The sequence below is a fragment of the Muscardinus avellanarius genome (assembly GCF_963383645.1).
Source record: "Muscardinus avellanarius genome assembly, chromosome: 4".
Classification (NCBI taxonomy): domain Eukaryota; kingdom Metazoa; phylum Chordata; class Mammalia; order Rodentia; family Gliridae; genus Muscardinus; species Muscardinus avellanarius.
The window spans coordinates 11,585,726-11,613,647 of record NC_137789.1 but is presented as its reverse complement, the minus strand read 5'-3'; the positions used below and the strand labels follow the sequence as shown (position 1 = coordinate 11,613,647).

The 27,922-nt window shown below is 40.1% G+C and overlaps 1 protein-coding gene across 3 annotated transcripts in view; it reads right to left on the bottom strand.

Moving 5' to 3' along the window:
* The window catches only part of ADCY8 (adenylate cyclase 8), a gene marked incomplete at both ends in the record, with an annotated part of 223,274 nt that overhangs the window by 68,731 nt on the left and 126,621 nt on the right, over positions 1-27,922 (bottom strand). For 2 of the 3 annotated variants that reach the window (XM_080695322.1, XM_080695323.1), the window contains 2 exons: positions 4,785-4,885; positions 15,481-15,678. In XM_080695322.1, coding sequence (XP_080551448.1) covers positions 4,785-4,885; positions 15,481-15,678 — 299 coding nt within the window. The remainder of the gene's footprint in view (positions 1-4,784; positions 4,886-15,480; positions 15,679-27,922) is intronic. The other variant, XM_080695324.1, reaches the window with a different exon arrangement.

Sequence of the window (27,922 nt, the reverse complement as noted above, 5' to 3'; positions counted from 1 at the left end):
GTTTTGATTTTTATGGATCACCTTGACAAGAAATCTCTGCAGGACTCCAGGTGTAAACAGAAGGTTTGTGCAGCAGTGAGTTCATAGAGGGCTCTAGGCAGTTGGGGGAACTCTCTACTTCAGACCAGGCTGGAGAAAAAGTCCCTGACAAAATGCCATTTTTCCTGGGCCCCTAGGGGAGATAGATGAAGGAGTACGCACATAGATGGCTTTGACAGATGGTTCCATGTAAGAAGAGACCCGTTCCAAGGCTGGTGTGTCTCAATGATGTGAAGCAGCCATGAGAACAAGCATGTCTTGTTCGTAGGCAGGAAGCAGAAGCGAACTGGGAGAGGCAAACTTAAAAGATGCTCAGCTGTTCTACTTGGAAGTGGCCACTGCTGCATTAGGTACAGGGCCTTGAAGAGCAGTTCTTGGCTCTTTCTCTCGTCCTGATTCTGTCTTCCTTTCCATGGACTAGGCAATATAAAATGACATGTAGCCTGTCCTGAATGTTCTGCTACTCCTACGTCTGGGTATTTACTTGGGGCATGTCCTGTCCATCCTGAGGGCTCAGATTTCTTTTGGGCTCATGATAGATGGACTATGGTTAAGTACACAGAAGATTGATTTGCCATTGACTTAGGCTTTCATAGATAAAGACGACTCTGATCAGCCTGCATAAGGAAGAGGATTCCTACTCACACTCCTAGACTTTCTCTATACCCTTCCTGTGTCCTTTGTAAGGGAGGAAAGAATCAGCAAGCTCATCTTTGGTACTGGTGGGTATGTCTTATATTGGTGTTTCTCAGCATCAAAGTTGTGAGATCTCATACTAGACTTTAAAGATGAATCTCCCAGCAGGCGAGGACTCAAGACAGTCAGGATGAAGATCCGGTGGTCTCTGTATGGTAGCCATATTATATATTCCAGTTGTTCCCATGGTTTTGCATAGGCATTTAGGCATTTGTTAGGTGAGCTATAGAACTGATGCTCTGTATCCATCTCACTACTGACCTTTTGTATGCCCTTTGCTGGGGGAGGGGAGGTGATCATCAGGGTATGCAGGGGGTTCTGGGAGGAAGTGTACCCAGAACCCCAACACAGTTCTAAATGACTTCCTTCTGAGTTTGCTGATAAAGGGAAACAGAGGTACAAGGCAGGAGTGTGGTCCAGTGGCAAAATTAAAGCTTTGTAAGTGTGATCCTAGAGTTCCTAGAGTTCCAAAACAGAACCTGTAGCACAGCCTTGGGCAAGGTAGCTAACTTCTCTGAGAAACATTAAAAAAAAATCTGATTTTTAAGCCTACCTTTTAAAGGAAGCTCTGAGGTTAAATAAAGGAGTAAAGCAGTATAATAAAAACTCAAAGAAATGTTAATTCTTTCTTTACTCATGGTGAAATTCAGGAGATCAAAGGCATTTTAAAGATCTATGAGAAGAGTGTAAGTTACAAGACAGGCTTTCTAAACAAAGTACCGGCACCGCATATAAAATTCCTCTGGAAATCTCTGCAGCAGCGCCTCAGTGTTCATTTATTTCCGTACACATAAACATTATAACATCAGATTGTAAATTTCACCTAATTATAGAGCTATTCAGCATCCAGGGGTTCTGAATTTGCTTTGGTATTGTTGGTGCACATGAGGAGCAAAGAGACCTTTCATTTCTGAAACGGAGTCTCAGAAAGAATGACAAGGGATTTGAAAACAGCTCTATCCAAATCATTTCTAGACATTAAGTTCTAATTATTCTCTGCAGCCTGCCTTTAAAAGAGGATTTGGATTGCTACTACAATTTGACATTTGCTGGGAAGGCAAGGTTCAGTGGAGATGAGCGAACAGCCTATATAGCAGTTTGTGGTGTGGTAGGAAACAGACATTCAGATCATTTCAAAAGATGACATTTGTGTGGCACTTAAGAATCTGCAAAGAAGCTCTGAGTACAATTGTGTATTTGATCCTTGAAGCGACTCAGAGGTAGATATTTTTAGCTCTTCCAACAGATGAAAATGATGTGACTTGGAAGGGAGAAAAGAACCAGAATTTCTCGAAAATAGGGAAGGTTGATTTCATTGTTCCTGCAATCTTGGGGTGTGGGCATTCTTAGTTTTATTATACAGATGAGAAAGCTGAAGCTTTAGAGAGGGTAAACACACACATGGGAAGTAAGATGCATAGACAATTATCAGATTCAATGCCTCTTTCATTTCTTCTTATTTTCCTTCTCTTGCCCATCATACCACTCTCTTTCCTTCCCTCCTTTTTCTTTTCCTTTTCTCCCAGTCTTCCTGATTACTACACATGCAGATTTAGATATAGTGTTCTACAATCACCATATTAGATATTTTAAAAAATTTTATGGTATCTCCTCAGTTTAATCTTCTGGGAGAGGAACATCTGTGAGAATGAAGAAACAACAACAACAAAAGGCTGAACTAGCATTGCCTGACTTTGCCAGTTCCATTAATTTTTGGTTTAGGGGCTTGGAATTAGCTGTGGTTATATGTGTGGAGAGTTCTTCATCTGAAATGCAAGAGAAAGGCACTCACTATCTTTTTAGTCACAAGACATCAATCAGAAACAGAATGAATGAGAGAAGACCAGCATATTTTAAAGAAAGCTTTGGCTGTGTCTGAGATGAACAGGCCCTTCAGTTTTGGTCAGAGTCAGCTCTGAAGTTTCATTCATGGTCAAGCTGTCCTGTTCATTGAACATGTAAGTGAGGGCTCTGGCTGTCTTACAGTTGTAGACTTCAATTGGAATCCAGGTCAGATACTCCTTCAGTTTAACCTCTAGGTCTTTTCTTGACCCCTTGTGGCTATGCATTGAGATTGGCAAAACTTGTGTGGTCACACCACCTGAGAAGAAAATATGCCCAGGCTGACTAGGCAGCACAGTGCTTACTTCCTCTGGAGGACAGTGACCACTTTCTGTCCAATGCCAAGTCCAAATCCTCAGGGTCACCCAGGTCTCCTCCTTTGACCTGATGATCCTCACACAGGCAGGCACTGGGTTTCTCAGCTATCTGCCCTCAACATTTAGCACGACTTCTCTTGTCCAACCACAGCCCTTCTATTGTTCATATCATTTCTCACCTGGATTTTTACAGTTCTCTCCTAATTGACCTTCCCAACTGCAGACCTTGTAGCAGTCTATCGATTATACATGCCCAGTATGTGAGTCTTCTACACACAAGTCCAGTCACATTGCTTATTTGGTTAAATTGCTTCAATAAAGTTTTTCTTTTGCCGATTAGTCCTTGGTCCTTAACAAGACTGCACACCACCATCCTCCAGATCCAGAAGAGATCTGGTACTCAATGGCTGTAGGTAGAAGGATCTCTAGCCCACATTTGGCAGTAGTATGAGGTCTTCTATCTCTCTGTTTTTAAATCTTAAAAAGTCTATAAGTTATTTTCCCATTTCTTTATTTTCCTTAAACTTTATTTATTGACTATTACAGTTTGAATTTCACTGGTGTGCACTCACACAGCATCTTCTATCCTCCATAGTCCTTGCTGGATTCAAAGGTCTAATCAGAACTAGATATGATACCCTCAGGAATATCACAGGTGATAGTATGCTCTTCCGTCAGGAGATACAGCTGTCTCTTCTTTTTGTGCTGGCAGTATTTATTTGATGTTCATTTGCTAGACTTATTAATACATTGGGAGGTGAGAAAATGGTGATATTTTGACTCTATCATCTCATTAAACATTCATCTACTACTTGGTGATCTTGTGGTATAGTACACACAGGAAAGGAAGAAAAAATTTGTTTCTCACTTTTTATAATATGACCAGCTAGTCTTCTATTATCTACCGAATACTGGCAACTTAAAAGTTATCATAAATTCATGAAGTTTGATATATTTTCTGGATTTTAATTGAATGTTTTAATAATTATCCATACTAAAGATCAAAACATACCACTGGAGAAGAGTGGAGTGTGTGGGGACATAGCTTCCTCTTCTGCTTTTTGTTCTATTTGGGCCCCCCTGTCTATTGTATGACTTTGTCCATCTTCAGGTGCGTCGTTCCCACTCAGTTTTTAGCTTTTGAATACACCCTCAGAGACATAACTCAAAGTGTGCTTTATCAATTTTCTAATCATCTTTCAGTCTAGTCAAATTGACAACCGAGATCAATCACTATGAGGCTTGTCTTATATATTTCTTGCCCCAGTTCTTTTTAAAAACCCTAGCTCTGGAGTTAGACCTCTTGGTTACAGATAGAATCTAGGCTGTAATATATTTTCAGCCGTGACACCTTAGGCAACTTATTTCACAACTTTGATCCTTACTTCCCACCTCTTTAAAATGAGAATAATCATACTATCTACCTTATAGGGTTGTCATGAGGATCTCTTGAGTTTGTGTTTGTAAAGCATACACTGTTTGGAAGTAACTAGTTCACATACAGGCATTTTTAGTATTATTAAATTCTTTCTTGCTGACCCAGGAAGTTATGTTCTGTATTTATGAATAATTCATAGGGACAAATGGACAACTAAATGATGATTGAGGCTCTGATAGTTACTATCAGCATTCATGGGAGGATGGATCTATTTTGATTTTAGTTATTCTTATTTAGATTGCACAAAAAGGACTTCTGCCTTGGCAGAGTAATGAGATTTTTATACATAAGACAATTTGAATAGACATTGAGTAATCAAACATCTTGGTAGGCATCTGTATCCATTCATTTTAAATTCTGATTCCTGGGATAGGTCACCTGGCTGGTGCCAGGCAAGGGGCCATCATCTCACAGAGACATTTCACTTGATAACTTAGTTCTTCCATATTTACCTTGAAGAAGGAAGCAAACTTTGTATTGCTGTGATAAATAGAAGAACGATAAAAGCACAGACCAAGTTTGACTTGAATACTTCATCCCTCATTTGAGAGTACTGTAATTAAAAGAGAAAGAAGGAGAATGAATTACTTTGCAGCAAGAGTTAAGCTTTTGAAAGTGTTAGATTTCAGTAGTGCTTAAAATCAGAGGAAATAAATAGTAAGGAGAAACAACGCAATTAGTTTTAAAAAATTAAGAGGAATCTACATTTCCATAAAACTTTCCAGAACACTCTCTCCATCCCTCCCATCAACCTTCCAGTGAAACCCCAGGAGGAAAGACAACTGCTTTCATAATACTAAATCTGGGAGGGGTCTTTGTTCAAGCTTGTCTAGCTCTTCCTCTTCCTACCATCAAGAATAGAGAAGTACACAGTCACATGTGTAGCAAATTAAAGTCATACTGACTGTGTTCATGAGTAAACTAGAGTCATTTAAGGATGCCACTTTGTTTATTGTTAGGTTTGAAGTTATGGGGAAATGTTCTGCCTCCTCTTTTTAATGTAAGACAGGTGAAAATAAATTCACAGGATTGCACAATGTAGCCCATGAGGTCTCTACCTAGTGTAGCCGCCTTTCTCTTACAGAAGAGACGCCAAGGCTACCTAGAGATAGACCAATGTCCTTGATGCTCTTCTGTCTACTGGAGGCGGCCCTGAGTAATGGCAGTAACTTTATTTAGATCACCCAGAGCACTCAGTAATTTCATTGTTCAGCTTTAAAAGTGTCTGGAAGACCTGCATTGAATATGCATTTGCCTGACTCCTGCCTTGTCTCCTGAACCATCTTGCGGTCACTAAGGAGTAATGCACTTCTTTCAGAAAGAGGGAAGGGTTTCTAAAACAAACAAACAAAAATCCAGAATTGCCCTAAACCAAGCCCCATTTTACCTTAATGATAGGGAAGTCCAGTAACTTGTGGTATATCACACAACATGCAGAATATTTTATTTTCCAGTGAGGGGAGGAGAGAGAAAACTAAGCCAGGTCTTGGAATATTGTCATCATGAATTACATTTTAAGAATTACTTTATTCAAGGGGGACTCCCATATCACCTTAGACTCTACTCCCCTAATGCCAACATAAGGTTTCAGTCGGTTCAACAACATAATATAAATGGGTCTAACTTATTCTTAGTATGGTGTTTGCAATAACAAATCTAGAATTTTTGCTTTCTTGTTGCCTTCTGGGTATGGCCAGAAGGATTTAGAATAATGGAGCTTCCTGCTTGGCATCATGGCTAAGGTTTGTAGCAGGACTATAGCTGGTGAGCCTTCTGGGAGACGCATAGTCCTGCTCAGAGATGGCACAGGTATTGTCTTTGCAAGGCACTGCTTTTTCTCTACCCCAGTATGAGGATTCTGCTCAATTGCTGACAACTTGCATGAGTTTTGGAGGGGATACAGGAATATGGCTCCAAAGAATCCCTATCAGCCACTCTTATCCCTTAGAAAGTCATAGAAAATCAATGTTATTGAAAGTTACCTAAGTCTGCCTAAAAACAGGGCACAGTCATGGAGACCCACACATGCCAGCTTGAAAAGAAACGAGTTAGCCACAAAGCAAAGTAAGACAGATATCTGAGTTTCTTCTAACAACCATTTTATAAGATTTGATTAATTTATTGGCTAGCATTAATTTCAAACCAGCTTGGCTATAGAGATTTGATAGTGGGATATCTATTTATCATCTATCAGCTATCATCTACCTACCTACCTACCTACCTACCTACCTACCTACCTACCTACACACCTACCATCTATCTCTCTATATATCTATCTGTCTATCTATCATCTATACCATCTATCTATTTCTATCTAATTTTATTACTGGAGGTTGAACCCAGGGGCATTTTACCTCTGAGCTACACTCCCCACCCTATTTATTTATTTATTTATTTATTTATTTATTAATCTTTTTTTTTTGGTGGTACTGGGGTTCCTGGAAGCCCTTCTACCTCCAGGCTACACTCCCAGACCTATTTTTACATTTTTATTTGGAAACAGGGTCTCCTAAGCCAGCATGTGCAGCTGGCTTCGAACCTACGTGATCCTCCTGTCTCCGCCTCCCAAGCATGGGGATTACAAGCCTGCGCCACCACGCTCGGCTTTATTTATTTTTTTAAAATAAGGTCTCACTAGGTTGCTGAGAGTCTCACTAAGTTGCTGAGTTTGATCTTAAATAGAATCTTCCTATTTCAGTCTCCCAAGTACTGGGATTACAGGCATGGGCCAGCATGCCCAGCTAGTGGGATTTTTAAAAACAGCAATAGTAGTACATTTTAGTGTACTTAATCGTTTCCTTCTCTTCTTTCTCCCTCCTCCTGTCATTATCTCTATCACAATCATATCTTGAAGTTGCAATGACTCATTACCTTTCCAATTCTGGATTCTTTTCCGTAATATCCCTGAGGTCCTTTCAAATATTTTCTATCACCATGTGACCTCTTCTTCATCTGGAGAAGTAGGATTCTTTTCTTTAGGTTCATCAGAACATCCTAGGATTTTATTTATTTATTTATTCATCTACTTTTGTGGCACTGGGGGTGGAACCCAGGGGCTTTCTACCCCTGGGCTATACTTCCAAACCTATTTTATGTTTTATCTGGAAACAGAGTCTCTCTAAGTTGCTGGGAACTGCACTAAGTAGCCGGGGATGGCTTCAGACCTGTGTGATCCCTGTCTCAGCCTCCCAAGTACTGAGATTACAAGTATGCACCACCACATCCAGCTCATCCTAGGGTTTTAAACATCCTCAATTTAAATACTCCCAGTTCCTAAGCCCTAGAGCTCACTCCTTTCCATTACTAGCCTTTTCTCACTGGGAAATTGTGAGAAATTATCTTCCTATACATCATAAGCATTCAATTCTGACTCCTGAATGTTTCTTATTGATATAAAATCACATTACCACCATTTATTCAGACTAAAGTTGCATACAGTTCTGAATTTTTTTTTCCTTCAGACAACAAGCTTATGGAGACAAAAACAGAAGACATTTTTTGTCTCCAGCTTTGTCAGTGTTTTCCTGTGAGCAAAGTCAATGTCTTCGAACCTCCCTGCTCTTTTCTGTCAAATGAGGACATCTGTATGATTCATAGGTTCTTCAATGCTAAGACATTCTATGATTCTTACTTTTGTATTCCAATGCCTAGCATAGGCACATGAGAGAAGAGCCTCATATTTGTGAAGCTAATGTCAATAAAAGATGAAATATTAGGATTCAGAGTGGAGAACATAGTTACTTTGAATTTAAAGGAGACCAGACCTATGAGAAGAAAACTATTTGTTTCAGGATGATAGGTTACTGAGATTGAGTGGTGATTCATTTGACTTTTTCTTGTCTTGTGAAGTTCTAAGTAATACTGGTGTTGATGGCTATTTTAAGTTAGTCGTACACTTCTACCTGACCAGGTTAGATTCTTCTTGCCTCTCCTCTGTCCTGCACTCTTCTGGCTTCATTTAAACTTTTACATCTTAGTTGTGAGTAGGGATTAATGTAGAATTAGATTTGAATCTAGAGTTAGCTGGATTTGAATCCCAGTTCCAACACTTAATTAGTGATGCAATATTGAAAAAATTGACTAAGCTTTATGGCTCTGTTTTTTTTTATCTAGAAAATGGGTATAAATTAAGTTGGAGCTACCTCATAAAGGTTGTTGGAAGGATGAAATAGTATATACAAATTACTTAAGGCAGAGCCTTGCATATCATAACCCTACACAAGTATTTCCTGCTATTAAGCAATTAATTATATTAATATTATTGCTATACTTTTACCATTGTGAAGCCTACTTTCACAAGCAGGGTGTTGACTTTCTTCAATTCTTCTATACATATTTGTACCTTGCACTCAGTGGAAACCAAAAATATTGTTGACTGTCTTGAATCATATATTAGAAATAATTCTTCAAAAAGAGATTATGATTTCATGTGTAGTCTTTTGACTCGGGAAAGTACCCTGCCCTTACCTATTACCTTATTCCTAAGATATTCTCCAGTGTTAGTTGGAATTCTATGCTTTTTCAGGAACCATTAGTAAAGGTGTCCCTAGAAATGACCACTGGGTGCTCATAATTCATTGAGTCCTTGGTCTGGAGATAGCTCACAATTTGTTTTATCTTCTCAGATGAGTATTTGGAGGATCAAGGATAGGAATGAAATTGTCATGGTCAATTGGTTGGTGGAAAAGTTTAGACAGTAAGCCACATCTCTTGATTGCAGCCAAGTTCTCCCCATTGATCCACTGTCTATGGGCAGGGAAGACCCAAGGCAGTTACCTAAGCCAGCTATGAATGGGGTTCATACTGATTAAAAGGGCAAGCCACTTGAAACAAATTACAAATATTTCCTTTGGGAGAATAAATTAGAATATGGCATATTATAATTTTTCAATCTGTAGGATTTGTGTTGATTAAGGAAAATATTTGCTGTAACAAATATGAATAATGAGCAATTTCCAGCATGGTGTAGGCACTGTGCTACATGTTTCCAAGGATGATTCCATTTAATTATCAAAACAATGGAAAAATACTGCACATCATATCCATATTTTGTAGGTAAAGAAACCGAGGATTGGAATGAATAAGTAACTTAATCATGCTTTTCCATGTTGTAAGTGGGGAATCCAAAGAGTTCTGTTCCAGAGTGCAAGGTCTCACTGGCTGCTCTGTCTGCTGCTGTCTTGCTATTTGCAAAGGAAGGCTCTATTCATAGTATTCATGATAGTGTTTCTTGGCAAATTTAGTGGAGCAACTTATGATCCACAGGAAGGGAATGTGCTAAAGATCTGGGTCTATGCAAATCTTGTTAAGAATAAAAGTGAAACCTGATCTGGGCAAAGAATAGTCTTCAGAAACACCTCATGGATTAGTCTAGTAAAATGGCACTGGTGTATTTTCGTGGTTGATGAATAGATTCTCAGATGTAAAATGAAGAATCCCTTTCATAGGGCTAGATGAGTGAGTGGATAATTGAAGAACACCAAAGGCATAGTGGGTTTCATGTAAATGCAACAGAAGAAGAGGGTCCACAGTTTTTGAATGAGTATAAAATTGTTTTAGAAATTACATCCTCAACTTGATTTGATGAATTCAAGACTTAGGGTTCCTTCTAAGGAATTGGAGCATGAAGAATTTGTGACCCATTTTGTCTGTGTCTGGGGGGACACTGGTTCTGAACTCTTTTAAAGGTATCTTTAGAACTGAAACCAGAGCAATAAGGAACAATGAGTTCTATACCTGTCACAAGAAAAGGGAGAAATGCAAGTCTAATCACATGAAGGAAAATCCCATTCCACATTCTTCATCCATAGACGATGAGCAAAGCCTCTAGTCTTCTCTGAGATAGTCATTAGAATTATTCTCCATTTTAAGTATAACCTAAAAGGTACAAAGTCCTTACATCTCTACAAGACATAGAGGATGCTGCCAGTTAAAGCAATCTGTCCAGCTGTCCAAATGATAGCTATACTCTGTCTTTTTATCTAACTTGTGAGTGAATATTACAAAATCTTATAAGTGGAGTGAATTGAATTTTTTTTTTACCTTGGTCCAGTGCTTACTAATACTAATATTACTCAGTAGCATCTCTTTGAAATGAGCTATTAACTCAGTTTCTTCTCACTTGGGAAACCAAATCCATCTTTGGATAAATCTAGTTTGAAGAAAGAGAATTTTCCAGCACATCTTCCATTAGAATAAATTAATATGTTTTTAAATTAAATAAGAGTCCCAACCAGGACAATTTGTTCATTTTGTATAAGTGAATGAAGAAATTTAACTTCTGTTCTATTGGTAAATTCAGCATTACGTAGCATAGCAATGGCCTAGAGCATCCTCAAATTAGATTATTTGGATCAAAGGCATAACTGGGACAAAAAAGTGAGAATCTAATTTGCGATAATTTTTAAATTTCAAAATAAGCCATCTTCTCTATTTTGGTGTCTCTCCTAATCAAAACATCATTGAGAGCAATTCTATGAGTGACATGTGAGTTTGGGGAATCTCACTGGCAGACATCTTTCCAAATAGCCTGACCTTTGAGTGAAGAGGGATTCCCATGTTTAGTTGACCCAAGAGAAAACATGCTAACATGTATCTGAGATGAATGGCTTCAGAGGTATGATATGGGATGATGCTGCCCCCCAGTATGACAGAAGGCCCTGAGTGGTAGTATGTGTTCTAGTGTCATGATGCTTTTTGGTAGAGGGGTTAGACTAACATATGGGAATTCTTGCAGATATTTTATGAAGATTCCAACACACCATTCTTCCAGTTCACCCTCTTCCATATTTTCCATTCTTAGGAGAAACAATGCTTTTTCCTTGATTAGTGTAGCTCTTCAAGCCACGGTGAGGCCAGGAGAGAGGTTACTTTTCTTGTGCTCTCTGCTCTTGGTTTTAGATGATGATACTATATGCACAGGAATCACTGAAATTGTTTTAGTATTGGGTGAATGAACTTTGGGCTAAAATCATCATACTGTCCTCATATCATTCTTTCTTTTGTGGTACTGAGCACGGAACCCAGTGGCATTCTATCTCCGAGCTACACCCCAGACCTATTTTTTATTCTTTATTTTGAAACAGGGTCTCACTGAATTGCAAAGGGCCTCCCTAAGTAGTAGCTGAGGCTGTCCACAAACTGCGATCCTCCTGTGTCAGCCTCCAAAATGCTGGGATTACAAATGTGAGCCACCATGGCCGGCTATATTATCCTATGTAAGGTGCTTCTGACTCTGAAAATGCTGGTTTTGGAGGACTGGAGCTGGTGAATAGGTGTGATAAAAACATATAAGTGAAATGACTACCTAGAGGGGAGTAAAGCAGTAGTTTTACAAGGTAATTTCAAGAATGTAGAGGAGTCTCACAGGGCTGCTGTTTGAAGAGGGGTGGATTTTCCCCCAAGCCTCTTTGAAGCCTGCCCTTAATGCCTAAATAAGAAACCCAAATTTTCATATGATTTTTGTAACTTACTAGAGCTTTAAAAACTCAAAATGTGCCTGCTAATGCAACAGAATAATTCCTTTAATAATTTAAACATAAGATCATGAAAATATCTAGAAATGTCTGGTTTAGAAAAATGAAGAACAAGTGAAATCATTTGGTTCCATCCCCACATCCTACCTGCATTCTTCTAAGCAATAAATGAACTGGTTTAATAAATTCTGAAGGTCTCCTAGACAAAAAATGTGCAACTCTTTTATTACCTAACTCAAGAGTCCAATATCCTAATGAACCGAAAAGTTAATTCCTTGGCACAGTCTTCTTTCCATTGCCACATATTCCTTTATTCCTTTGTCTCGGTTCCATGAGACAAAGATGAGTTCCCCAAGAAAGGGTGGCCAATTAAGACAAACGTGGGAATCACAAAAGGAGAAGTTTAAAGGCTATATACAGAAAGACCTTCAGCCCCAATCATGATTTCAGAAATAAAAGCGGTAAGGAGGTGCCTTTTGCTTCTTACCAAGATGGCCACTTAAAAAAAGTATAGGCATAGGACAGTTTCTGAACACACATCAAATGCTGCAATGTGCCTTTGTTTTTTGTTTCTTTAGGATTTTATTCTAAGGAAATAAATAATCATGCTGTGTGATTTAATTATCACAGTGGCCATGGAAACATAGTTTGTACCTTAAAAATCTGAAAACAAACAAAAATGTTAAAGACATGCAACAGGATAGTACGCATTATTAAAACTATTTTGCAGTTAGAAGCAGGAGGGCAGTGGGAAGAAAGGATAATTTGAAATTATAAATACTGTATGTGCCTCAAAAATATTAAGACATACCTTTCTAATTAACACGTGAAATAATAAAATGCACACTTGAACACCTCTGGAATCTGCGTGCATCTTCTTAGTTGTGGAATCTTTATTAATCTTGAGCTCGTCCAGGGAGGTTTGAACAAATACTTGTGCTCGACACTAGGTGGCAGTATCAACCTGGTACCACTTTCGATTAAATTCTCTGCCATAGGCTTTTCTTAGACCACATTCAGAGTGTGAATTCAAGCGGCAAACCCGTGCAGATTCCATTTCGGAGTTTAAATCCCGGGGAGCTGTTTCTTTCTCTTCATTTAATCAATACCAGGGCGTAGGCACGTGAGTTTCCTCACTGACCTTCTGTCCGTGTGTTCTGGGTTATTTTCCTAACATTGTCCTGAGGGTGGAAGCTTTGCTTATGTGTGTGTGTGTGTGTGTGTGTGTGTGTGTGTGTGTGTGTGTGTGTTATTGGTGATTTTTCTAAGACAGATAATCTGTCAGTTGAAGGTACCTTAGAGTTGATGAAATAAATCAGCAGGATTTTGAGCCCTGTTTAACCTCTTGGAGGCTCAGTGTTCTCTTTGGTAAGTGAGATAGTAATGTCTCTCTGAGGATGCAAAAGTGATATATGTAACACCACCCAGTAGCTGCACATCAATCTTGTTCTCTGAGCCTGAAGTCCCACAATTTGAGCGCCTTTCTTAACTTTGCTAAAGCTTCCCGGTCCCACAAAGCCCCTCTGCTCTTCCTCTCACCTCATCCAACATTCAAAAAGGAGAGGATGAAGAAAGATGGAGAGGGCTTGTCAGGAGGGCAAGCCCTGGGGCTTCAGGCAGAGGCGGTGATGTGAACAAGAGCTCTGACTTTGGGGTGAGAGTGGAATCAGCTCCCGGGCCCTGCTGAGAGTCTGATTTTGGGCAGGTGCCATTGTTTTTTTTCTCTGCGTCTCCTTTCATCAAGACTAAGATGAGGCTCATCACAATATCTATTTTATTCTGCTGTTTTAGTTTGTGTGAACATCTTAGAAATAGTGACTTGTGCTTGGTACACACTCGATGGATGCTACTTATCACATGTTCTCTGCTCAGCAGTAACTAGACCCATGGAGCCAGTGAGGATAGTTTCTGTGTCAGAAGGGGAGCAAGTGATTTCTGCTGTGCTTGTCGCCCTGAGCACTGGGCGGCCCATGCTATACAGAACACGCGGTATGTGGCATGGGCTGGAGGTTAGCAGCCAAGTCTCATGTTTGTTCAGGCTTCTGCCTTCTGACTTTCTTAGAAGAACCTCGCTTGGTTACAGAAATCAACCTCAGACAGGCTCTGCCTCCCATGAATTCATTCTTACTCCAGCACCAGGCTGCTACAGAGGAGATGAGGATGCTATGAAATAAAACACACTGGAAACTACAGTCTGCAGGAGACAGGTCATTAGTGAAGCAAGTCCATCTTTGGCAAGAATAGACAAAAGGATTTTGCATACCTCTGGACACAAGTATCTACCCAGTTAATTGAGAAGATCCTTTGTAAAGCCACCCTACTCCTTGTTCTCGCTCCTTTAATATAATAACCAGGACAAAAAATGTATCTAATTTGGCCTGTAAGCCCTTAATTATATTATGAATAAGAAAAACCCACCTGCTATTTTGGGGGGCACTGAATGAGGAGGGAAAATGTTTCTTTTCCTCCTGTTTGGTTAGAACATAGACACAATACAGTTTGAGTTGGGAATTACAGGAAGAGGTATTAATTTTGGAGTTTGCAATCTGAAAATAATTATCAAAGACACTCACAGGGACTGGTGCATGTGCACAGAAGTGTGAATTCCCTAAACTGAGGAAGGTAGATTCTCCCAGGCAGCTGAGCAAACTCACAAAAGAATTGCTCACTGGAGCTTTACGGAGAATTGGATCAAACTCCTGAAATTTGCTTGCGAATTCCCTGCTGTTCTTGCTGGAGGCTCCTGCAGATGCCAATCACCTCTTGTGCTCGGTCAAGGACTGCATGTTGGCTTTCATCACTGCCGAGGAACAGCCAGCCCAGCAGGGCCAGCACCTGTCCCCCTACCCTACTTTATGGTTCCAAGTTGGGGTGGGGAAGGCATGGAAAAAGTCATTCATATGATGATAGCCGCGATATTTACACACTTCACCTAATCAAAGCATCACCCTGGAGTCTTTCATAACAGATGAGGGAGGGTTGCTCTTTATTCTCATTGTACAGGAAGGGATCCATACTCAACGAGGTTACTTCATTTGCCAAAGGTCACAGAGTAAGGAAGTTGCAGAGGTGCAATTCCAACCTGACTCAGAATACATAACTTATGCTCCTTCTGCTAGACCTAGATCAGAAGCACTTTGAACCAGAACACAACTGGACAATTGCAAAATAGATGCCTACACTCTAGGAAAGATGGTGTTTATCACTTTGTGCTTACATCAGGCTATTGGGTGTCCTCATATATTATGTTACAAGGGCTGCAACTGAGAAGCACACACCTAACAGTAAAGGCAAATGGGCACGAGCATCACTTGACCTAAACTCGAAGTGGAAGAAAGTCCTATTCTGCTCACTGAGTTAAGGATCCCTTGTTCTTTTACTTGTCTTTTCCTAAGAGAACCAAGCTGAGACTCTCTTTATCCAACTAGCATCTCCTTTTATGGCTTTAGTCTACTCAAGTTTTTCAAAGAGAATAAGAAATGACAGTTCCGAAGCAAATCAAACCAAACAAACAAACAAAAAAATAAAACAACAACAACAAAAAAAATCCCCCCAAAAAACCCCAAACAGAGAAACCAAAACTGAAGTTCCTGGGTACTCTCTCTAATACCATGAGAACATTCACAATAATTTACTTCAGAGAAAAAGAGCCACTGTGGAGACTCAGCTCTACCTTGTACTCCAGGCTGGAGTCTTTAAACATCAGTGAGAATGGCTTGATATGCTCTCTTCTCAATTTATCGCCACTCCGCAAGTCGATGGTATGTTCTATTCTCTTGTTAATTTCCTCAGGCCCAGACTGGACATGCAAAGCTTGTGCAAGATGGTTTGGAAGCAGATTTATTGAATTTCTTGTTAGGGCAGCCAGAGTCTAGGGGAAAAGCACATGCAAACACAATAAACCTGCTAGTCCCCTTTGGATCAAAAAGAAATGCAATGTTTTTAGGTCATGTTGCATTGCACACAGTAACAGAGTTCCATGCAGTCATATTCAGTGAAACCTACACAATCTGAGAGGTGAGCATTTGGTTAAGGAAACACAGCCTGGCGAAATATTACATCGAGAGGGACCCTTCCCTTTCTTCTATGTAGGTGCACTGAATTCTTGTGGTTGAGGCATTTGGAGAATTATTGCCTTGGGAATGTTCATTGTGATCCTTTCTCTAGCCAGGTACATTCCAGGCATGAGAGAAAGGAAACAAGAACCACACCTTAGAAAGAAAATATATCTAGAAAGCCCACAGAAGTGATCATCTCCCACTGAGAAGATTTCACACTTTCACGTGGTCTTTTCTTTAACAGTGGTGGAGAGACTGGGGGTCTCGAGGCTTGCATTTTCTTCTAAGCATTCCTCATAAATGGACAGTCATATGTGCCAGGATATGCTGCTTAAATATGATCAATAGTATTTAGTTGTCATTCTTTACAACTATGTCTCACTCCAGCACTGACCATTATATATCTATATAGCCATATAGATATATGTGTTATAATTTCCTTTAGGCAAAAAAAAAAATGCAAGCAATTCCAGCCTCCCACCACTTCATGGGGTTGCACAGCCCGGGGTGGAGAGAGGCACAACCACCATGGTTGGTAACTGGAAATGGATACATGGATGCAGAAATTGCATTGGCTTACGAGGGCACACCAGGTTTGGCTGCGAGACCTTGTCTCCTGGTGATTCATCGGCCAGTGATAAAGTCAACTGGCTGGCTCTGGCCAAATGCAATGCTCACTTGAAGCTCCACTATAAGAGGGTTTCTTTAACAAAAGCAACAACAACAAAAATAGAAAATAGATAAAGGACCTGTAGGGATGTAGGGGCAGAGAAGCCCATTCCATTCCCCTCCACAAGATTTCCTTGAGAAGAGGTGGGAGGCAGGGAGCACCTGCAGAGTTAGCTGGGAGGCCTCCCAACCCCGTGCATGCTCACCCCCTCTGCTTGGCTCTGCCAGCCTCTCAGCTGGCTATGTGAAGATCACAGGCCAGGCTGAAACTGGAATCATCCTGTGGCAGCAGGTGAGAAGAGATGGAGGATTTGGAGACCTTCTTGCTCCAGGTCTCAGTCTTGGAGAGACTTGCTGAAGAGCCTTCAGCTCATTTTCAGATGCATCAGACCCACCAACTTCAGGGCCAGAGCTGGAGTCAGAGACTCTGACCTCTCTGAAGTCAACCAGCCCACTTGATAAGGATCCTCCCTGTGGTGTTGTTGGACCTTGCCTTTTAACCTTTATGAGGATAGTGCATGTAACCCAAATATGAGGTCTCTACAGAATTCTATAACAAGTCCTTATTGCCAGTTGAATTTACTGAGTTGAATGTGACAGCATTAGAAAGAAAAACATATGGTCTTGAAGCACTGAAGCAGTTAATCTCAGCCCTATGTAACAAGGAGACTACAACAGAGAGAAAGATAGATATTAGAGGGAGAGACAAGGAGAGAGCTGGAGCGGAGAGGAGGAGGCAGGGACCAATGTTGCAGAAAATTGAATGGCAGGATCCACGCAGGGCCAGGGGGCTTGAGCTCCTGGGAGTAAATGAGATTACACAGCATCCCAGAAAGCAGAGAGAACCAGACTGGAGGCCACTCAGCAGGTTTCCCATTGGTTTCTTGGGCAGAAATTCTTCCCACATATCTTGGAAAATGATAACACTTAACCTTCTATCTTGGAGAGGAGTTGGAAAGGACACACAGCTGCCCTTATCTGGGCACATATTCTGTCTAAGTTCTACCAGGATATTTCCTGGAGGTGCTCAGGGCTGCAGTCTGGCAGTAGGAGATGAAATCCATGGCAATGATCTATGTATCTTTAATTAGGCATCTCCATCCCTTTCTATAATTTTAATTTTTTTTACAGTTTTCCTTCTGTGGATTAAATAGGTATAATTCACTCTGCCAACCCCTCTTGCCTTTTAGTGCTTCTGAAACCTTTAGATTCTGTAGAACAGAGGAATTTTTAAAAATATTTTGGGGGAGGATTTATTTCAATTACAGAAGCAGCAGCAATCACAGCAGAAAGTCACAATGTCACAACTGCAGGTCCCTAATATGACCGTTATCTCTGCTATTACTTCCTTGAAGAGATTGTTGATCCCTTTGGTTTCACTTTCTTTTCCCTCCTCTATTCCAATTATTCTTAGGTTAGCTCTCTTAAAATGGGCCCATATTTCTTCAATATCAGATTCCTGCTGTCGGATATTTTTTCCTAGATTAGAAACTATGCATTCATTTTTGGAATGATCATCTTCTAAGAGCGAGATTCTGTTCTCCATGTGGTCTAATCGGTTGTTTGTGCTTTGAATTGAGGTCTTTACTTCATTAATTGCATCCTTTATCTCTTTTTGGCTCTCTCTGAGTTCTTTTTGAAGCACCTCTATTATTTCTACAGTTATTTTCCTGATTTGATCTTCTAGAAATCTCTGATTTTCTGTTTTATCGGGTTCTGATGTTGTGGGGTTGTGGGCATTTATTGCTCCAGTATTATTCATAAAAGGAAAACCATGTTTTTCCCAATAAAAGCAATATAATCTTGGAATAAAAGATGATTCTTCATATAGAATATGTATGTATGTATATATATATATATATATATATATTCTTCACACAGAAAATGTATATATGTGTGTATGTATGTGTGTGTATTTATATAGTACTGGAGATCCTTCACATAGAACACACACATATACATATACATATACATATACATATACATATACATATACATATACATATACATACACATATACACTTGTACATATATACCTCTGAGCTATCCTCCAGCCCTTTTAATTTTGAAACAAGTTCTCACTAAGTTACTGGGGCTGGCCTCGACACTCCAATCTTTCTGTCTCGGTTTCCTGAGTATTGGGATTACAGGTGTGCAACACCATGGTGTTGAATTGAATGAACAATTCTCTACTTTGCTGCTATTTTTTTTTTTCTCATACTAGTGTGGACTGCTGAGAACATCATCAGGGACAGATGTTGGCCTGTAGGGGACATCTGTAAACCAGGAATAGATGTTGCTTCCTGGCGGCCTGTGATTTACAGCAACCATCAATTCAAGAAGAATTCTGTGGCCATTGGCCACTTCTATGGACAGAGACCAGTGAAACCTCCATGCACAGTTCTCTGCTCCTCACCACATCTACTGGGTGTCTCTGCGGCTCCTTCAAATGAGGACACATGTGGAATCCAGTCCTCCCTCCTTCCTTCATCACAGCTACCAGGTCACAGGTACCATCTGGGAAGCAAATCCTTCTATAAAAATGCCAGTGGTGTAGTTGTAAAGAACTCCCTTCTTGTCTAAGCAGTTATTTTTATTCCTGTTTTGATTCCTTTCTCGTTCTTTCTCTTAATTTAATATGACAATATACATGCTGTTTCATGTGCACATGTGAGCTCAAGAAGGCAAAGAATCTGAAGCTAGGAAGGGCTGCTGGGAAGACATCTGCTTCCATCTGACTCCTACCCCACTCACAAAGGACACAGGATGTTGAGGGTGACTATGAGTTGGGATTATCTGTCATTCCCTGATCTTCAGTAGTAAAAAAAACAAGATTTGGTTATGTGTTCACCTTAGTGGGAGAGTGCTGTCAACACTGGAAATCCTTACACTGATATACCCACAGTGATCCCATTGTAGGAAGTATCAGGGAATGTATAACATTTCTTATTTGCTGGTATGAAATTACACTGGAATGAACTATTTATTTATTTATTTATTTATTTATTTATTTATTTATTTGGTACTGGAATTGAACCCAAAGGTATTCAACCTCTGAGGTATGTCCCCCAGACTTTTAAAATTTTATTCATTTTTTTTTTTACTTTGAAAGATAGTTTCACTAAGTTCTCAAGCTTCTCACTAAGTTGCTAAGTATTCTACCTCTGAACTATACCCTTCCAGCCCCTTCTTATTTTTATCTTTTATTTTTTTTTACTTTCTAACAAGATCTTACTAGGTTGCCAAGCTTCTCATTAAATTGCTGAGGCTGCCCTCAAACACATGACCCTCCTGTCTCATCCTTCCAAGCACTGAGATTACAGTCGTGCACCACAACACTTGGCTGGAACAAGATATTGTGTATCTTTCAAGATTTACAGCAGCAGTTTGATATAAATTTGTATCAGGTAAAATAAAATATCTTAAGCTTTCAAATATTATTCTAGTCTTAAACTGACTTTCAGCAGTTGAAATGGTCAATTCATATAAATTATTGGCCAGAGAATAAGGGAAAAAAAACAGGGCATGAACCTGTTTTGACCATAAAATTCCCTTTTCTTGAATTGCGCCTATAGGTTCTGTGCAATGCCATTTGGAAAAGAGTGCTCTAAAACTCTACCTGGCTTTTATTTACAAATTCCACACGCTGTATTATTTTCTGATCTCTGAATAAGATCTATTTGTCTGTCTCCAAGCAGACTCCTTTCAGCATCCATCGTTTTCTTTTCCAGGCAAATGGCCTCAGTTTCTACAACTTCTCCACAAGAAACAAAGTTCATATATACCACAGAGTGTGTCTACATAACAGTATCTCTACCATGTACCAGAGATTGCCTTCTGCATTACTATCTCCCATTGCTGCCTGGCAGGGAACCAGAGAATACAGATTGAAAAGTAGTAACCTTGAATCTTTTCCAGAACCAAACCCTAGACTAATTTCAGCTTTAGCATTTTCCATGAGCTGGCTTACAGAAAAAAAAATTAAAGTCATGAATGAAAAGGCTTCATCTATTTTGAGCTCCCCTATGAGGTGGATGTGGCAGTCTTGAGATTTAGCTATAGGTTGTTAAGACCAACGTCCCACTCTGAGCCAGCTCATTGATAATTCAGGAAGGATCTGGAGAGAATGTCAAGTCCAGCAAGCTCAGGGCCTGGCTGTGTGGGACTTCCCCCTCTTATTCTTCTCCTTCCTCAAAGACTATTTGTTCCCAGTTTCAGATGAGTCTGTACTCAAGGAGGAGGGACAATGGCTTTCTTAGCCAATGTACATTAAACCTGTTTTCCACCATATCGTTTATTAAAATCACAATCCAATATTCAAAGAGAAGTCTACTACTTTAAAAAAAGATATTTTGTGTTCCTTTTTGACAAATAATAATAATAAATAATAATAATATATAATTATGGGGTGTGCAGCAATGTTATGTGTGTATGGTGGAATAACTGAGTTATGCTAATTTACATCCCCATTATCCTAAATAATCACTGTTTATTCTTTGTAAGAAAGCTCACTTCTTGGGAAATTTTCAAGGTGATGTAATCTACAATGGTTTGGATTCAGAGCTTCTCAACAAATACTTGCTGTGTTTGAAAAAGTCACAATTAGTTTTTTTTCAAATCTAGGGATAGCGACCACAGGTTTCCTTGGATGCGAGAGGCAATCTTTTTCTATCAAGAAGACATAATATGGCATTCGGATAGGCACTGAATCAGGTGACTCTTGGAAAAATCCCCATCAGTCACCCAGTGACTGGTGTCTACTAGAACCTGAAAGTCATAATGTTTCCATCTTATGGAGGTGGAGGTGGCAGCGATTTGGAGCATCCTCCATACACAGGGGATATTGGTCAAGATGACCATGATTTTTCCTGTCTGTAAGAGGGGATGAAATATCACATCTGAGTGATTGGTTTGGTGCGTTTTTAGGCAGGAATTCTATTTATATTTTCTTTTATTCTTTGGATATTTATGCCAACATACACTGTTTCCCAAACAAAGCAAAAGAAGGTCTAATGAGATCTTACTGTGGAAGGAAGTCTATGAGATCCTGCCTTTGGAAGAGGTATAAGTAATTTTCATAACATTCTCATAGCTTCTGTCATAGGAAAGGATGTCACAAGGGTCTGACTATCCCTTCTGTTTGCTGAAATAATTATCCAGATGTTTCTAACAAACCTGCTGAAGCATGCAGCAGGCCTCTGTAACCTGGTTCCCAATCCCAAACATGAGTATGTGATGTAAATCTAGGACCCAGGTAACTAAGACCATCGTTGCTTGTCACCTTTGGGCAGAACTGGGAGTTTACAAGTGTTTCCTGGATGCTAAATATGGTAAAGATTAAAAGATATGCAAAATATTTCTATTGGATTTTGCCACCATCTGTCCTGAAATTTCAATCTCCTAATGATGAACAGACTGAAAGAATGATAGCAAGGCATGCTCTTTCTGGCTGATTCCATGGTAGGCACTTAAGGATTTGCTACTAGTTTGAACCCCAACCTCATTCTTGACTTTGTGACCAATATTAGTAAGCTGGATCATTAAAACAGTTCATTATGTTTGGGGTTCAGGTCCAGGAACATGTAAGAACAATGTAGGCTCTCTTCTGGTGTGCTGTACTTGGCATTCAAAGCCTTTACTCTTGCTTCATTTCATCCCACTGGTAGGCCATGGCTTGAAGGTTAGACACATTGGTCCTTGTTCTTTTTGGGTGTGATGTAGGTAGGTTGTCAGAGAAGAAATCTGTAGCATCCTGTATTTTGTCTCAATCATTGGCCCCAAACCCCCAGCCACTCTAACAAGGGATAAATGGTTCCTAGCACTGATTCTATCCTACCTAAGAAGCTTGCCTAGCTCTGATCTACTGGCCTATTAGCTAACCTTGGATTCATCACCATGATATTTATTATTCTTTGTATTCTCTAGAAAGAAGATCTTAATCTTGGTGGGGAAAGGTGATTATGTTGGAGTCATTGTATACTTGGGCCATTTAAATTTTATTTATTTACATTTTTTTGTGGGTCTGGGGATGGAACCCAGGGGCATTCAACCTCCGAGCTATACTCCCTGCCCTATTTTTTTATTCTTTCTTTCTTTAATTAATTTTTGAGGGTCTGGGGATGGAACCCAGGGGAATTTGACCTCCCAGCTACACCCTCTGCCCTATATTTTTATTATTTATTCTGAAACTGGGTCTCACTGAGTTGCAGAGGGCCTCACTAAGTAGCTGAGGCTGTCCGCAAACCACTATCCTCCTGTCTCAGCCTCCCGAATGCTGGGATTACAAGCGTGTGCCACCACGCCCAGCTCCATTTTTAACTTAAAGAAAAATACTTGTTAAACTTTGGCAGAATTTGCTGAAGTGGATTTTGGCACAATTATTGAGATGGGATTCTCTGAGGCCGTGTGATTGGAAGCAAGTGTCAACTTAAAATTTAGCTTTCAAAACATTGAATCTGTGGTAATGTGTGGAGCAGATATGCAAACTCCAACCCTGGCTTCATCTCAGGGTTAGGGGTGGTGTCAGTGCAGCAGAGGACCTGGGGAGGGGAGCAGAATTCCTGCTTCACATATGACTTGGGAATTGGAGAGGAGGAAGCCAAAACATTAACGGTTTGTTTATAGGCTCACAGGATAGGGGTTTCAGTGCTATTATCTGTAGCACTGAAATGGTTGCACCAAAATATGGCCAGGGCTGAGAGGTGAGCACTGTCCCTTTGGCCAAATGACCTTGGGCCCACAACCTGGAGAATTTGGACTCAGAAAGTGAGTAGAAAAGGATGTAGCTTGACCTAAGTTACTCTATTTTACCAAAATTACCTAAGTTACTCAATTTCCTTGTGAACATCATTTCAGAAATGTCAGTTCCCTGGGAGAAAAGAAAGTCTATGTGGATGTGGGTGTGTGTATATGTTTATACTGCGTTTTTAAAAATAGGCATTTGGGGAAGGATCTAAATATAAGAATTACCTAAACATTTGGCTCCTCTGAAATTCAGAAATAACTATTTTTCACTTAGGTATAGGAGAGAAGTATTATATTTTGAAATGCCGATAAATGATGACTATAGCTTGACGAAAAATTGTATAATGGCATGGTATCAGCTCAGTCACTGGCAAAGTGGGTACCAGGATTAGCATAAGTAAAATCCCAGTTCTTTCTTTTTAAATTGGGAAAATAAGTCAAGGGAAGAAAATCCAAAATTTTGTTCTAGCCTTTACACCACATATTTATTTATTTACTTATTTATGTATTTAATTGATTTTTTTGCAGTTCTAGGGAGGAACCAGTGGCATCCTATCTCTTAGCTACACCCCCAGACCTATTTTATTTTATTTTTCATTTGGAAACAGGGTCTCGCTAGGTAGCTGATAGCATCATTAAATTGTTCTGTGATCCTCTGGTCCTCCTGTCTCTACCACTCAAGTACTGGGATCATAGGCTTGTGCTACCAGGTCCAGCTATATTCACATATTTAAAAGGTTAAACACACATATATTGATTCCTTTATTTGTCAGGCCAAAATTTTATTATTTGAAAATAACTAGTCATTCACTGGTGAAGAGGCTAACTAGTTTTTTCAGGAAAGTTTTCCTCAGTTATTGGCTGTGCATTATAAACAGGGTGTGTGTGGCTCACTTGCCAACATACATGCATCTCTCATGATCTGTAATTCAGCAAGAGTCACAAGCTCATATCTACCTTTATTTCTTCCACCTAAGTCTACCCCAGGAGCTTCAGAGAAAGAAAGGATAATTAGCCAACATTAATGGATCAAATTGCCTGCTTAATCTACTCAACACTCCCTGGAAGCCTTCAAATCCACTCGCCTTTCTGAACAGTGCAAAACCAGACCCCTCTAATGACTCTCCCTGCCTGAACCCAGCAGTTATCTTCAGATTCAGACTTAGGACAGCCTGGGGAGTTTTCCTGTCAGCAAAAGCCCTGTTCCCAGAAGAGTGCAGAGCGACTTCAGGGAAATCTCCAAAGCCTCCCCTGCCCTCCACCCGCCACCCACAGATGTCCCTTTCAATGAACATCAAAACTTAATCTGATCTTAAAATCGTTAAAAACACATGACCTTTGGAGAAAAAAAAATTTGCCTCTAATTTTCTGCATACTTAGACCAAAGAAGAACAATTATAGATCCGGGAGCTTATCACAGCAGCAGTATGTTCTGAAAACATACATTCGCACTTAAGGTCACTATTTCATACTGCAAGCGTTTTAAGGGGGAGGAATTTCAGGCTACGGTTTTTCCGCGGGAAAAGAGAAGCCTGTGCTCTGGTCTTGAGCGGCAGCAAGCCGGGCTGAGGTGGTGGACTTACTTCTCTCTTTCTCTGGATCTTGCTTCCTCATTCCTTGCTTAATTCTTTCTTGAGATCTCAGCTCAGGTGTTGCTTCCTTGGGAAGGTCTTTCCTGATTCCCTCTGAAGGTTCTTCTCTTCTCTAGTGCACTGCTATAATCATAGCGATGTTCACACGGAGCCTGTTGACCCATTAAAAACACCCCCAGGCTGCAGGCTCCTAAGCACATGGACTACCTTCTGCATCTTTCCATCCCCAGCATCAGTACCTTCCCTGGCAAACTGTGACTACTCAAGGAGTGACTGAGTGATGGATCGAAAAAAGGAAAAAATGAGGATCTTCACGGGACTGACTTGCCCAAGTTGTAATGACAGAAGTAAAATGAGTTTGAATTTATCTAGTTCTTTTTTTTTTCCCCCTGAGAACATAGGTATGCACAAATAAGGGTCTGACCCTTGGTTTGCCTCCTAACCATTAGGGACAGAAACTAGAAGGAAAAAATTTCTAAAAATTAATATTACTTGATAAGGTAACATACTTTTTAGGTTAGAAACAAGACCTGTGTGGAGATGTTTGGAACAATGTTTGGATGTGTACCTCCATAAAATCAAACTCAATTATCCAGAATCTTGAGAAAAGTGTGAGTTTCACTCCCTAGCAATGTAAGGGTTTTCCTTAAATTCTTTCAAAATTATTTTCTTTAATTCCTGTTAATGAAATTTAATTTTGTGTTTTAAGACAGTTATGCTCAAAGCATTATCTACACTGGGAAAACTAGACAGTGGGTGTCCCTGATCTTTGCTGGTGAGCCATTTTTCCCTGGGCTTTGAATAGTGGGATTCTGAAGGGGATATAACTCACCAGCACAGCCACAGAATACAGGCTGTTTCCAAGGTGGAGACATTGAATAAGGCAGAGTCAGAGCCAAGAGGAATGCCTGGGTCATTCAGCCCAGGTCTCCATTTTGCACTTGAGGACATTGGGCCATGAAGGGAGAAATGGCTACCCAAGGTCTCTTGGTAGTAAATAAAGAAGTCAAGGTTTTAATTCAGCTCTGCTAATTTCCATTCACATCCTTCTCATCAAGGGTCCTCGAATGGGTAAATTTTGTGACCTTCTGAGATTTATTTCAAAATTACAAAACGTAAAGTTTGCAGGACTAATCAGTACTATGAGGAACTTGGGACCTGCATTGCGTCTACGTGAAAGTTTTAATCAGCACAGTGATTAGGTGATAATTCTTCCTTTTCTTCCAATGGATATAGAGAACAAGATATAAGAAAAGTCTCAGGTGGGATTGATGAAGACTTGGTAACCTAATTTTTTCCTGTGTCTTGCCTGCCAGCCCATTCAGTTCCTCTCTCTGCATTTTCTTTTCTTCTGGTCTCAACATTCTCTAGTCCAAGTAAGACTAAATCACATGGCTATTACATATCACTAGGCAGACAGGAGAGAATATCCAGTTTTGCTTCCTTCCATGCAGACGATTATCATGCTAGGATACTCAGGTAATACATAGCTATAGGTAGGATGACATTTGCACAATTTAGCTGCAGGAAAATTTGGTCATTTCTTGGAGTTGTCACAGAAAATTTCTAAACAGTCCTGGTGAGCAAGTGACTCATATACCTCAGAGGTATCACACACACACATACACACACACATACACATAGCATACATGCAAACACAGAGCATACACACCACACATACATGTACACATGCATACACATACCATCCATATGCATACACATACACACACTTGCCACACACATATATCTATACACATGCCACACAAATGAGTGTGCGTGCACATACATACTTTTTAAGATTGATTGACTTAGGAACAAGGCAGAAAATAGAAACTCAGCTTACATTCAGTTCACAAAGGAGAGGGAATGTGGTCTGGTGAGAAGTATACAGTTGTGGGCTCAGCCATAACTCTGTTCTAATTCCAGCTGTTATTTACTGGCGATGTGCCCCTCAGGGAATTAATTGGTCTCTCAGAATAACTCTCAGAATAACTGTTTTTCTCACTTGTAGAAGAGGTGAATCATACTTCCCCTGTTAGGTTGGTGTGAGGATTAAATGGAGAGAAGCTGCTCAGTATCCTCAAGGGGGGCCCTGTTCCAGACCGTCCTACCTTGGCTAGCATTACTGACCTTGTGGACATGTTCTTATATTTCAGGCAGTGAAGCACACTTGCTTTCCATTCATTGCGTGTGGCATATAGAAATCCCACTTGCGTTTAAGGTTCTCATGGCACACACATTAACTTCAAGTTAATTATAAAGGAAAGGGCATGGAGGAATCCAAAGTGTGCTCTTCTGCATGTGACTCTTACAAAGGTAGCAGACATAATACACGTGAGAAGGGTGGATGGGAGGCAGTGACAATTCCACACCACATGAGCACAGATCATGGGCTCTGAAAAGGGCCTTTTTTCTCAGACAGTGGCCTCACCTCTCAGCATCTCACATGTCATCAAAATCTAGTTAAAATGATTCATGCCCTTTGCACAATTAATTTTGTAGCTATGTACAAGCCTACCCCCTCATTTTAGCCCCCTGTAAATCACCTCTAAAACGATTTTGTCTTGTACCTTTCAACCCATTCTCCAGAAAGCAGCTAAAGTGATGTCTCACAAATATAAAATCGATCACTCACTACCCTGCTTAAAGCTTCCCTCACTCCCTTGGAGTAAAATACAAACTCAGCAGGGCGGTGGGACCCAGGTGCTGCCAGTCCTGCTCCCTTGATGCCTCGCTCCTCCTTGCTCTCTATGCTCCAGCCGTGCAGGCTTTTCACTCTTCTTCTGAAACCCTAAACACTTTTCTACCCCCAGGGCCTTTGTTCTAGCAATTTCCTCTGCATAGAACACTCTTTGGATTATTTGCATGTTGTGTCCTTTCAGTTTTCAGGTGGAATCTTCAGAGACATATTCTCTGACAATTCCATGTACAATGATTCTATTTTCTTCTTGATTTTACTTCCCTCATGGCATTTACATGTTTTGGTTAATTGTCTACATTCACCATTTCCTTGAAATGTTGTCTCCTGGAGGCGAGTGACCAAGCCTGTCTT